This window comes from Schistocerca americana, chromosome 4 (assembly GCF_021461395.2).
Source record: "Schistocerca americana isolate TAMUIC-IGC-003095 chromosome 4, iqSchAmer2.1, whole genome shotgun sequence".
Lineage (NCBI taxonomy): Eukaryota > Metazoa > Arthropoda > Insecta > Orthoptera > Acrididae > Schistocerca > Schistocerca americana.
In genome coordinates this window covers 688080887-688095061 of record NC_060122.1, presented here as the reverse complement: position 1 = coordinate 688095061, position 14175 = coordinate 688080887, and the positions used below count along the sequence as shown (strand labels likewise).

The window sequence follows — 14175 nt, the reverse complement described above, 5'->3', positions numbered from 1 at the left end:
TCGTATCCTTAACCACTCTTTAGTACGCGCATCACGTTTTCTCTTTTATTTTTTTTCATAACACAAGCAAAAAGGCTGCCAAATCCAACGCGTCGTCGTCTGAGCTCCACACTTTCTGGTAAAGAAACTAACGCTTGTAGAAGCATGCTTGAACCGCGTGGAATTTGTGCATGCTTGCTCAAGCACACTTGCGCAAATGTGCTTGATACGCATACAGTTACGTGTGTGGCCGTCTTAAGGTTTGATGATTGCGTTTCTTATGTTGAAATTAATTATTGTGTGGGGAGCTACGTGCACTGGCTTAAAGCTAGAAACAACTCTAAGAATGAAATATGCCTTTTATTGTTATCGAATACTATAGTGTAATATTTGTAATGAGACGTTTCTAATAATGTTTCAGTTATTGTTGTTGACAGCTGAGTGCTACTAACGTTGTGAAGCAATACTTTCCATTTTGTGCTGTTTTGTAATTGTGTAATTTTACTCCTTGCTGCAGATTTGCGCCCTAAAGGAAGGGGCCGCCCGCAGCGCATACTGCTTGGATCCTGGCCAGAGGAACACATTCATGGCGTCATACGGGCTGTTGTCTTCCGTGACACGCAGCACATCAAAGATGACTCGCACCTTGCCTACCCTCGCCTGGCAGTACGTATCACTTCTACTTTTATGTGAATGGAATGCTTGCAGTTACACATGAGGATTTTGTAAGCTCAGCCAGTAACTCTTAATTAGTATTCCGTACATTTAGAGAAACAAATTAACTATCTTCATAATGATTTCCATTGCTCTTGCTAATTACTCGTAAGAATGCACGATGTAAATCAGCAACAAGATAAAATATGCCGTTACTCAAGGTTACTTGCAGTGTTACTGCTCACTACACCAGTCATAATCTAGAGCCAGGCAGTCTTGCATGTGTGCTTCTGTTTATAATGCAGGTGGTTAGAGGTGCGTTCTCATTTATTAGCTTATTAGTAAGTACAAGACTGGTTTGATGATTCTGGTAAAAAAAAAAATCAACTTACCTATCGTCATAGATTCTTTTGAGAGCTATACGTTTGTCCAGCGATCATCTAGCTTTCATCTCATCGGAAAAATATAAACATAAAAAAAGTTTTGCATCACCCCAGTTCCCCGCACTCCTGAAGACAGACATTGACTGTGGATATTGTGTCACAGACACAGTCCCTTACACTATTCAGAGATGTCACTAAAACCGACCAAAGATGTAGACAACCATGCATGAGCAACATCTATTAGACGGAGGGGATCGACCAGCCGATCAGTTCCAGTCATTTCACCAGGAAGGAGGTACACAGCTCCAGCATCTATAACACGGAGGGGGCCGAACAGCCGATCCGTTCCAGTCATTTCACCAGGAAAGAGGTACACAGCTCGTGTTGTCTGTAGTTCAATCGTGCCTAGACGGTCAATAACGCGGTTCGATCGCGTCCGCGTTGTTACTTTGTGCCAGGAAGGGCCCTCAACAAGGGAAGTGTCCAGGCGTCTCGGAGTGAACCAAAGCGATGTTGTTCGGACATGGAGGAGATACAGAGAGACAGGAACTGTCGATGACGTGCCTCGCTCGGGCCGCCCAAGGGCTACTACTGCAGCGGATGACCGCTATCTACGGATTATGGCTCGGAGGAACCTTGACAGCAACGCCACCATGTTGAATAATGCTTTTCGTGCAGCCACAGGACGTCGTGTTACGACTCAACTGTGCGCAATAGGCTGCGTGATGTGCAACTTCACTGCCGACGTCCATGGCGAGGTCCATCTTTGCAATCACGACACCATGCAGCGCGGTGAATATACTAATCGATTTGCAAAATCAAGCGTGTTATGAATGCAAGAAAGTACGATCACCAGTTAACTGCCAGGACATACCGGTATGGTAAGAGTTAATTCCGGAAGACATTTTCTCTTCCCACATTGAATGGCAACTTCCCCCGATGAATAGGAAAATTGGAAATTAGTGGTAAGGTCTTATGGGACCAAACTGCTGAGGTCATCAGTCCCTAAGCTTACACACTACTTAATCTAACTTAAACTAACTTAAGATAAGGATGACACACACACACACACACACACACACACACACACACACACACACACACACACACACACACCCATGGCGAGGAATAGGAAATGACTGCACAAACTATTCATTTATAGCATTAGTGATTAACTTGTGAAAGTTTGTGGCGTTGGCTGAATATCTTGAGGTAACATTTGAAAGAAAGCTAAAATTAAGGGAAAGGAATGTTCAGGACAAGTGTGCACATCTTCAAGGATACCGCGTACAAGAATCTTGGGTTTCCTATGTTTAGTGTTCTTACTCACGAGCCTGAGGCTTTCATGATGTTGGCCTAAAAATTAAGGTTGGGTAAATTTAGAAATATGGTACGTAGATGGTGACTGAAAGTGCTAATCTGTGTGTACAGTGAACTGAAATGAGAGTCACTTCAAGAAAGGAACCTCCTTCCCGTGAAATGTTGTCAGTGAATTTAGAGATTCTAAATTACTGCTAAAGATAACTTCTTTAAAGTAAATGAATTGGATGAAAGGATCATCAGGATACGGCTAGAAAATTTCGATCTGCAGAATTATATAGTCATTTTTTTCCATCACACCATACATGAATGTACCCTGAAAAAGAGTGATTAATTATCATATAAAGTAAGGAAGATAAGACCTTTTATGCACTGTCACTGATGAGGTCATTAGAGAAGGAGCACACGCTCAGATTGGGGATGGATTGAAAAAGGAATTTCCTTGTGTCCGTCGTAAAGGAACCATTTGAGTAGCAGCCTTAAACTAACTTAGGGGAACATTGGAAAACATAAATCGGAATGATAGGATGGGGATTAGAACTACCAACCTTTTGAATGCAACGCTCTTCACTGACGTTCTCATAGTCACCAACATTTAATCCAATAAAGTAAAACCCATCCACTTAAAGCCTATGTCGAATATTTTTCGGAATTGATTTTGCTTTGTTCTAGAATCAAAAACATTCTTTATTATTTGAAAATAGGCCTATTTTGGTTACAAATCAGAGTTTACATATCACATTTACATATCGGAGGTGACATGGGATGCTCTTTGTTGCAGACAATCTAACTTTATTTTTCAGTGCTTATGTATGTCTCTGTGTATGTTCTGATGTATTAATTTTGTTGTTTCCGACTTTTTACGTGTGAAATGGCAACTGAGTTAACTTTGTTTGTGTTTTTGTGTACATTACTGTGTGGTATCTTATGAGTTCCTATTTGTCTTATTACTGTTGCAGTCTCACACACAGGCAAGAAGGAGCCCTCTGCCAACAAATCTTGTGTCACGCTATGTTTCGTCACCCCTTGCTGTTGGTGGCTTCTCCCAGCACATAAAAGAGGACCCGGATTTAACCTATTCACACTTAGCAGTAAGTTACATTTGCCTGATTGAGAAATTTCATTTTTATTGTGCATAATTCTAAAACCAAAACATGAACTTTATATTGTTTCACTGTGTTGTGCCAATTAAAAGAATCAAATCATGCTAATGTAACAGTACCAGGTCACACAGCTAAATAGGCAAATGAAACTGTTCTATGAGGAGAATGTATCTATGTATCTTCCTATGCTAGGAGCAATAGTAGTGAGCAAAAAAATGCAACTCATTGATGTCGCTCAAGAAAATTTAAATGTGAGAGGAGTGCCTGTGTTCTTGATAAATTCATTAGAGACTGGGTTGATGCTCAGGAAGCAGAAGGAATTGTAAGAGGAATCATCTAGACCATAAGTGATTTATTGAAACCTTGCAAAACCTCTGTTGTAAAGTAGGACAGCTAGATGAGGATTTGAACCCTGCCCTTTCCAACATGAGCCCAGTTTTCTGTGTGAGTCAAAATAAATCTTAATATTGGTAAGTGAAAGATAAGACATCCTAAGGGATGTAGATCATAAGAAATATTACAAGCTTTGAAAAGGAATGAAGTTGAGAAAGATTATCAGAAGATAGATAATAAATTGCTGATTAAGAAAAGTGGGTTTGGAACAAAATCTGTCTGGCCCTATGATTTATTAGAAAATAAATACAAAAACTCTTTTTGCAGCCTTTTAAACAAAATGTCTACTAGGTATCCAACTTCAGACTGCCCTACTGAGGCATTAATAACTATTAGATAGAGCAGGCAATAAATTACAGTGTAACAACTTCTTGCAAAAATATGTCTTCAGCTGCAATACAGTGTAGTTTCAATTCAGTTGTCTGTGAGATGTTGATTATTAAAAGCATGCCATACACAATTTTCAGTACGTAGAAGTGTTGTGGAACACTCATTACTGTGTTGGGCCAGCAGGTTTCTAGAGATTCGCTATCTTCCCCTAATCATACAAGCTGCCACTTGAGGAGGAGTTGAATGTGAGGAATGCAGGTTGAGCTGTTTAGTACGCTGCTAGATAACTGCTAAGAAACAGACACACTGTTGGACAGGAATATTGACAGGTGATGATGGACAACATGAAACACAGTACGTAAGTAATAGAGGTGGAGTGGTATATTTATTACAGATTTCAACACGTGGGAAAACAGGGTAAGGGGTAACAGATATAAATAACTTTAATGTTTGACACAGTTCAGACTCCCAGCTGAAGTTCGAAATCAGACTCCCATTAAGAAATATGTCCTCGGGCACCAATGCTCACTTTTCACGTGTTATTCATACTGGCCACCGAACTGTTGAGGAATCCTTGGGGGATATTGTCCCACTCCTCTCTCAACGTGGTTTTCAGTTTTGCACAGTTTGGGGAGGTGGTGTTCATTGAGAAATGTGTGCTGTGTAGCATTTAGGTCCAGGGAATACGCAGACCATTCTGTACATTCAATATCTTCACTTTCCAGTGTGTCAGTCACCTCAATGGGCCAGTGATTCTCATCCATAAACAGACAGTCGGGGGCGTACCACACCTCTAAATAGATGGACATGATCCAGAATAAAATCTCTGCAATATTGCTGTGTTGTAGTGGTACCTCACACGAAGATATGCAACGGTGTTTGGCCATTGCACATAATACCTGCCTACACCATAATTTCTAGGCCATACTGATAACTTTCATGAACATTCTGTGGTGTGAAATGTGTTCCACTTACTTTCCACACTAATTGCTAGTCGGAATCACATTCCACAGTGGAGTGGGATTCCTCGTAGAACAGCACTCTGGACCACTATTGCTGACCCCAACCAACATGCTCCCTGCACCAACAAACCCTTTCTCAGTGATGGCATGGTTGAAGTGGGATGCATTTAATAGGCTTCTGAGCGTACAAAGCAGCCTGACGTGGGTGTTGAGAATTGGTTCTGGCTGAGACACGTGTACCGGTAGCGATTGTGAGGTCTGTAGCAATTTGTCAAGGAGTGGGGTGTCCTTTCCTTTTCATCACTAGGTCTACATATTGATCCTCTTGTGGTGTGGTAATCTGTCCACACCCATTGGCATGCTTTCGCATGGCATTTCCATCTTCAGCAGCCTTTTTTAATCACGAGATGACACTTTGGACAAATCCATTACTGTGGTAATCGTAGTAACACTTTGACTGGCTTCGAGCTGTCCAGCTGCTCATTTGCAATCATAAGCCACAAATGATGTCTTGCAGACATATTGCTCTACCACACAGAATGTTACATCAATTGGTTCCTCAACAATGATCATGAAACACCATACTACATGAACTGTTGAATGCATACAGAATGTTTGCGGACAGACTTTGCTACAGTTAACACATCTTACCCCATACATTTCCTTTTACTATCGTTGGTTGGATGTTTCTTAGCAATTGTCAGATGTTCTGTTGCAGTTGTCAAGAATCATTGTTTGTGGTGAATTTCAGAAGGAGTGAAGTGTCTTTGAATACATTCTATGATATTGTGAATTCTGTCAAGAATTATGTGACATTTTGTTTTCCCCACTGAGTGTGACTTTTGATGTAACTGTGTCTATCATTATCTGATTTGTTGTAATACAAATCCCTCCTGTTTTTAGCTGTATGCCTCCATTTGCAGTGCATTTTCTGTTTGTTTGTTCTGATATTGATTTCTTTAGTTTTTATATAAAATCATTTGTTTGTTCACTATTCCATAAGTTTTCTTGGTATGTAAGTTCTTATCCCACAAGAGACTGTGTACCCCATCAGATATAAACAAATAAATGTGGAAATATGTGTTGTTTGAGACATACTAAGAAATATTTATAAACAAGAAACAAAATGAACTGAAATTTCAAAGAGATTGTCAGAGTCTATTTTCCATTTCAATTTATTGTCCACTTGAGAGTCAAGATTTTCAGTTGGTGCACCAGTTTCCAAATCATGAGAAGTATTGTTTTTATTGAGGGATGTTTAACATAGTCCTGATTGCTAAATTCTCTCTGTTCTCAATTTTCATGTATCATGTCTTTTTTAAATTACATTTTTGTTGCAAGGTTTTAATAAAACATAATTTCTCAGCAGCAAATGCAGGAGACCCTACAAGGCTATGGTACCGGTACAGAAAGTGGTCCATCTTGCACAAATGGGCCAGAAACAACTATGTCACCTGGAGTAGCAGCGGCCGCAGCTGTGGCCGTGATGGCACAAGGCCTGCGGCAGCAGATGTGCTCTGTCGGAGCGACAGATGCCACTGTTGCCGGCCTGGCAGGGAGCCTGGGGCTGTGCCTCCCTCCTCCACACACCCACTCACACCCGGCCACTTCCAACGGAGGAGCCAGTCCAGCAGTCTCTGGTTCACCTAGCCCACCTGCTGTTCCGTCTCCACTCGCTTCTGTCGGCTTGGGTGGTGGAATGCCATACAAGCCACCACCGAGCTTTGCTTCCCCACGTCCTGAGACCCTCTTCCAGGAGGACATTGAAGAGATAGTGAAGAGTCCCAATGTTGGCAGCTCTCCACAGAATCTTGTCAAAGAAACAAAGGAAACTACTCCAGTGCCTGTCAAGCTTGAATCTTCAGTGGAGGCACAAGATGAGTGAAGCTCCATCAAATTTTTGGACTTGTGGTACCACTGTGTAGAAGGGTAGATCTAGTAAAACATCTAGATTACTGTGTGTATTACAGTTAAAGTTTTTTAAAAGTATAAGACCGTTTTCTAGCCAAAAATGGTGAGGTCCATCAAAGACTATTGTGGTAGCTATAGAATATGGTGACAAAGAAAACACAAACCTTCCAAAAAGTATTTATAGAATATTTAATTTTCAGAGTCCTGGTTTATGGATTAAAGTAGAACAACAATTTGAGTAATATATCTGTAGTAGAAATGTTATATATGACATTAGTTGCCCACCCAACAGTACTTGATAAGCATTTCATATCATTTCACAGTATTGTATTGGAACAATTTTATGTTTTCAAGGGTGTTAAATAAATGAATAAAGCTGTATCTGTTTAAAATATGAATCATTGTTTTGTTAGCACTTGACCAGCAGTTAGATTGGCAGTCAGCTCGCGTGATGGGTGTAATATTTCCTTCTCACAAGTACATACTGATGCAATAGTACAGTTATGTAGTTACAGGTGTAATCATTGAAATAATATAATATTACTTTCACATATATATCACGTAGTGCTGAAATCCTTAAGTGTCTGTTTAGGATAAGTAACAATAGCTTGACAAATGCACCCAATCACGCGGGGATTGCTTCTGTAATCCCACTTTCTCCTTCAGCACAAAAAAAAACTGAGAGGCTTCCATTGTTTCCAGTACAAACGCAACACAGTGTCAGAAGATCCCTTCACGTTTATAGTGTACAGACCAATCAATGTTATGTTCATATTTCTCTCGTTTAGAAAAATACCAAAGTTATAATGATTGTTATGTGTACCAAGTGATTATCTCATGATATTTTGTATCATTATTACATATGAAATCACTGTGGCCAAACATTGCTTACAGTTACACAATTTATCTTGTTTTTGTTTAATGTCATATACAGAACCCTAATCAACAAAAAGAATTATTTATTAATTATTCATGTAACATTAGTTTATATATTTTTAATCAGAGTAAGTGTAGATAGAGAACTGAATAAAGTGTTTTGCCAACATATATTACAGGGAAATGAAAATTGCGGTTGTTGTTGGAGGTTTATTATCAAGAATCTATTACAAAATGTTCTCACAAAGTGAGCTAACAAGATCTTAATTATGACTTCAAGAAAGGATTGATATATAAATATATATAGCATATAGACCTGTTTATATTTTGTGAATATAGGAAGAGTGACAGTGATAAAAGAGTGTATATTATCACCGCAACAAGTGTCGGTGTCTGTTTAGTGTTTGTATCCTCAATGTGTGTATGTTGTGTGTGGGACATCCCCACTTAATCTGAACAATCTGCATTGTGCGTCATGTTATTATTGTCTTAATTTTGTCCTTCCTTGTAAATGCCAGTATAGCCTAGTCAGGTGTAGATTAAAATGTATCACAAACACACAAACAAACAAAAAAATACCAATACATACTTATTTTTGTGATTTGTTTGTTTATTGAAGAAAGATATGTACAAAATTTATATTGGTAGTAAAAGTAGAAAATTATTTGGAAATGCCTTCCTGCCATTGGGGTATGCCAAGATTGAAATAATAAAATTGTTGACACAACCACACAAAAACAAAGTGATAATTGAGAAATTACAAAGAAGTGGCCTTGAAATTCATTTTGCTTATAAAATCAGTTTAAGGAATTAAGAAAATAGCTGTGAAAAGAAAGACACAATGCAGTGAATTTGTAGGCAACCATATTCTTGATAAATGAATTTTTGCAAACATATTTGTATTACTAGTGGACATAAGCAATTTTCATAGCATTCATCAAATCGTGCCTAGCTCATAACAGTGAATGTTCTCGGGAATAGGTTGTACTGCAAAGTTCACAATAACATCATGTAAGTAGCAAAGAATGTCCATTGTTGTTAATACTCTTGGCTTAAATGTGTTCAAAAAGTAGTGAAGTGCCTTCCAGTTTTCTGACTATTTGATTATGTGATGTACCATCAACACATTTTAGTAAATTTTTAGTAAACTGTCAGGAATGCCAAAATTAAATGGCTTTGTTTCAGTAACAGGTATCACCCTAAATGGCATGTTTAGTTAATATCTGTAACCTTCAGTTTTATTTGGGTTAAGGGATATACGGCACTGAACTGTTAAACATATGACACACATAGAGCTAAATAGTAGAGTAGATACCATGATGCAATAAGTAATATCATGTACAGTATATCAATTAGCATTATGTAGTCAGACACAGAACCAGGACGTGACACACTAAAGCTCTCTGGCTTGGATCCACTTATTGACAGTAAGCTTCATGCACACAGGTCTGATGCAACAGTTTCTTAAGTAATGCTGTTTGTATAGCAGAATTAACTTCCATGATTAGCTGTGACTGTATCATTGTTAATTTAGTGTGTGGTGGCATTAATCTGCTCCTGAGCCAGTTCAAAAATCACTGTGATTCCAAATATGTCACTGTGTGTTGTGTACGGCGAGCAAATATTTTATTTTCATTTAATGGACAATGTAATTGTTATAAATGGGTTATGAAAACATCATTACAACATAAATCAACAATTTTCAAATATTTCTTCTGTGTACTTGAAAAAAGTAACAGATGTTTTTGATGTTATATCACGCCATACTTTACTGTTTTTAATGTTGCTGAAAATTATAAAGATATTGATGTGGTAGTGATAAAAACTTACTTTTCTGTTAGTTACATTTCAGTATGAGTTTCACTTCATATTGCTTTTTTGTTGATCATTGGAAAGGTTAATGTGTGGGAGTAACATGTTGTTAAGTTAATTATTTTCAGTTTTTTTCATTCAATGTAAGCTAAACCATATAGACACACATAATCTTGGCTCCACAGTTGTATTTTCTACTGCTCTTTGTATGTGAAATGTAATGTAGTATACTGTATCAACATACATTTGTACTAAATAGACATTGATGTATTCTGATGTCCTTTTTGGTTTAATATTTTGTTTTCATGGTTTATTGAGTGCCAAAGATAATTTTCTTAACAACTTTATTTAGGCGTGTGTGTTTGACTTACATGTATGTATGTACAAGAATGAATTTGCTTATCTTTCCTTAGAGAAAATTATGGTAATGCATTCCTTTGCTGAGTAAGCATGAAGATATGTGATCACTGGAGTACATAATTTTATGCTGTTCTCTTTTCTAGTTTCACGTTCCCACAGATGGACAAACAAATGTAAGACTTTAATTCCTTGCACATAACAAAATGCTGCATATAATGGATGATCCTATCTTATTTAGACACATTATGTTGGCAAAACTGGAGTCAGATTTCTTAACATCTAAATGTGGAACTTACGGACAGTGAATAGTAACAATTGTTCTACATTTAGAGAGTATAATGTGCAGTTTTCCCAGCATGTCAACTTATTTATAAGATATTTACATATTACCTCCCTTTCCCAAGTCTCACCCAGATCAATCACAGTCTAGATATAACATATGTGCTCCTTTAAGTTTGCTAATGTCACAGTGTACTGGTGTATTCAATAAAATAGTTACAAAAATACAAGCATTTTTTGGATCCTTTATTTCACACTGAAGTCCTCTGCTACCTCCTCCAGGTTACCAATGCCTCTACATATAGCAGACTTGTGTAGGTCGGTCTATCAGTGGGAAAGGCACCCTTCATCTAATTACTCTACACTTTTAATGTAAAGCTGTGAGCAATGTCGAGAACCTAATGGATTTTCCCCACCTTGGAGCTTTAAACAATCCATATATTGTAGTAGTTACATTAAACTTGTTATAAGGTTATATAGTAAAACACAAAATTGGAATTAAGAAAGATGAGTACTCATCAAACTAGTATAATCTCACATGCTGAAACACTTTGCTGATGAAATGGTATGCAAATACTAATTATGATAGGAAAGAAGACAGAAACAACCTAAAAGACACATGGAAATAAAGAAAAGACAGTGAGAGGTACATAGGTGATCATATTCTAGCTCTTAAACATAAGTAGTAGCTTCTTTACTCTTTAACTTATCTAATGGATGTTGATACTAGAATTATGTTCTCAGTGCTAAAAATAAATTTAATTTGTAAATACCACGCAAATCCCAGGCCATGCAGAGCTACTGCCTGAGATTTGGGAACCTCTGTTTATGTATCACACCGAATTTCTTAGACTAATTCTAACACTGTTGGGAACAGTTTTTTAGAAACCTTAAAAATTAACATTAGCAGGCAGATGGAATCAAAATTTGTAACTCTTAGTTGACTGTGGGAAAAAGCATATAGGCCAATAAAGAGAGGCTCTTACTAGGCCATCGATATATGAGATGTATCAATATTGTTGCAGAATTCCCTGGGTGCAATACCCAAATAACGTGCATCTCCAACCCAAGTGCAGGATTCCACACCATCAATTATTTAGCTTATCTGAGAAAGATGTTGTTAAAGGTCACATTGTGATTACTAGGGATGTGGTCAACAGTTTGAACTGCAGCCTCATATAAACAACTGAGAATGATATTCAGTACTTCACTGGGGGTGCATCTTACTTTAGTGTGATGATCATACCACTCCTAATAGTATGACAGGGTTTGGATTAGCATACTATGGAATGCGTTAATGGAGACTTTGGACAATTGCTAGGTGGGACAGAGGGAGGATGGGGTTGAGGGTGTTCACAGACAGAAGTCATTGATGATGCACCAGTTATGCAACTCACTTTTTGCATCACAGGTAGTGCAATCAGCATCTGAATGACTTGGTATGAGGCTGTTTGCACAACTATAAGTATTTAGTCAAAGAAGTGCCCATTCAATCCCACTAACTTCTGGTCTTTTCTAGACAAATTATTCCAAAAGTCGCAGCTGTAGAAAAATGTTTACTCATTCCCATAAATTAAGAGATCATAGATATCCATGAAACAATATGATATACAGTGATAATTTGTGCACTCAAAGATGTCCTGACAACTTTGTGACGTGACTTGGTGGTGTGTCTTACATGCATCAAAAACTAGAAGGGGAAGGTAAGTACCTGGAGTTGTGCCCCCTCTGTCAGTAGTGTACAGAATATCTCATGGGTTTAATGCTCTCACATGACAATACAAGATACAGACGAACGAGGAACTATCCATATTGCAGTTTGGCCATATTATAAGGCTTTAAACATCTCACTGCTGATCAAGAGTCCTCTAGTGGTGACCAATAACCAGTAGTGGAGGTATTAAAGCTGAAATTGTGTCAGGGGGCTGCATCTGGTTGCTGAATGTAGAGATCAATTTCTTGAAGTTTGTGATACACTGGCAGGAGATATGTGACCCACAAGGCACCCCAGATCTTTAGGTGTGGCAGGTACCGTTCTTCTTGGATGTATTTATGAACTCACAGCAAGATAATGATCCTGACACTGAAATGTAGTAAGCGGTTGACCTTACCTTCATTAGTGTTGATTAATTTTCTCGATCTTGGAATCTTCTCCACAGCTGTGTAATGACACTACATTCAGCTCGTGATGCACTTAGTACAATCTCTGCCCAACTGTACTATGCTAATAGTCTGCCAATGGATAATTCCTGCTCCACTACATCTTGTCGTCATTCTCATTATTTTATATCCAGTGCTACACAAAGGTTTAGTCTAGAATTCTGTATTACAGTCTTCAGTACTACACATCCATGCTGCTCCTGCATGCTTTCTGATGTCATCTCCTCACCTCCCAATATGCACCATCTTTGGCTTTCCTTAACTCATCAAATCAAACAAAGAACTTCTGTGACCCATCTACCATACATTCTCTTGGCTACGTGTCCCATTTATCACCATTTCATTTTCATTGCACACACAGTTACACCTTTCTACATCTACATCTACATCTACATTTATACTCCGCAAGCCACCCAATGGTGTGTGGCAGAGGGCATTTACGTGCCACTGTCATTACCTCCCTTTCCTGTTCCAGTTGCGTATGGTTTGCGGGAAGAACAACTGCCGGAAAACCTCCATGCGCGCTCGAATCTCTCTAATTTTACATTCGTGATCTCCTCAGGAGGTATAAGTAGGGGGTAGCAATATATTCAATACCTCATCGAGAAACGCACCCTCTCAAAACCTGGACATCAAGCTACACCGCGATGCAGAGCGCCTCTCTTGCAGAGTCTGCCACTTGAGCTTCCTAAACATCTCTGTAATGCTATCACGCTTACCAGATAACCCTGTGACAAAACGTGCCACTCTTCTTTGTATCTTCTCTATCTCCTCTGTCAACCCGGCCTGGTATGGATCCCACTCTGATGAGCAATACCCAGGTATAGGTCGAACCAATATTTTGTAAGCCACCTCCTTTGTTGATGGACTACATTTTCTAAGGACTTTCCCAATGAATCTCAACCTGGCACCCGCCTTACCAACAATTAATTATATGATCATTCCACTTAACATCATTCCGTACGCATACTCCCAAATATTTTACAGAAGTAACTGCTACCAGTGTTTGTTCCGCTATCATATAATCATACAATAAAGGATCCTTCTTTCTATATATTCACAATACATTACATTTGTCTATGTTAAGGGTCAGTTGCCACTCCCTGCACCAAGTGCCTATCCACTGCAGATCTTCCTGCATTTAGCTGCAATTTTCTAATGCTGCAACTTGTCTGTGTACTACAGCATCATCCATGAAAAGTCGCATGGAACTTCCGACACTATCTACTAGGTCATTTCACTTCAGCCTATGCCTCATTTATTTGTTTGTTTTTCAGTCTCTCCTAATAGTTCTCTACAAGTGTCTATCTATTGTTCACTGAGCAATCCAAAGTTCTTGAATAATTTTCGCAATATAAGGGCATGTCTCCCTGTCAGATAATACACAGTGCTTGTTTAAGCTTTTCATTTCAGACATGTCAGAAGCTTAGTTTTGAAATAATTAAAATACAGTGTGCTACATGCATACTCACTTGGATAGCCATGCATGTTAAACTGCTGCTTCCAGGATGGAGAGGTGCGCCGGCCCGAGATTGAATCCACCAGTGCGCTGGCCCCAGATTGAATCCACCATGCAGATTAACGATGAGGGTCAGTGTCCAGGCTAGCCTGGATGTGGTTTTTAGGTGTTTTTCCATTTCCCATAGGTGAATA

The 14175-nt window shown here is 38.7% G+C and overlaps 1 protein-coding gene across 1 annotated transcript in view; it reads left to right on the top strand.

The window, feature by feature from the left end:
* LOC124614075 (protein bric-a-brac 1-like) overlaps positions 1 to 10589 on the top strand; it is an 843081-nt gene extending 832492 nt beyond the window's left edge. Inside the window, exons 6-8 of the mRNA XM_047142912.1 lie at positions 497 to 645; positions 3296 to 3427; positions 6494 to 10589. Coding sequence (XP_046998868.1) covers positions 497 to 645; positions 3296 to 3427; positions 6494 to 7009 — 797 coding nt within the window. The 3' untranslated portion in view covers positions 7010 to 10589. The remainder of the gene's footprint in view (positions 1 to 496; positions 646 to 3295; positions 3428 to 6493) is intronic.
* Positions 10590 to 14175: the final 3586 nt, after the last annotated feature.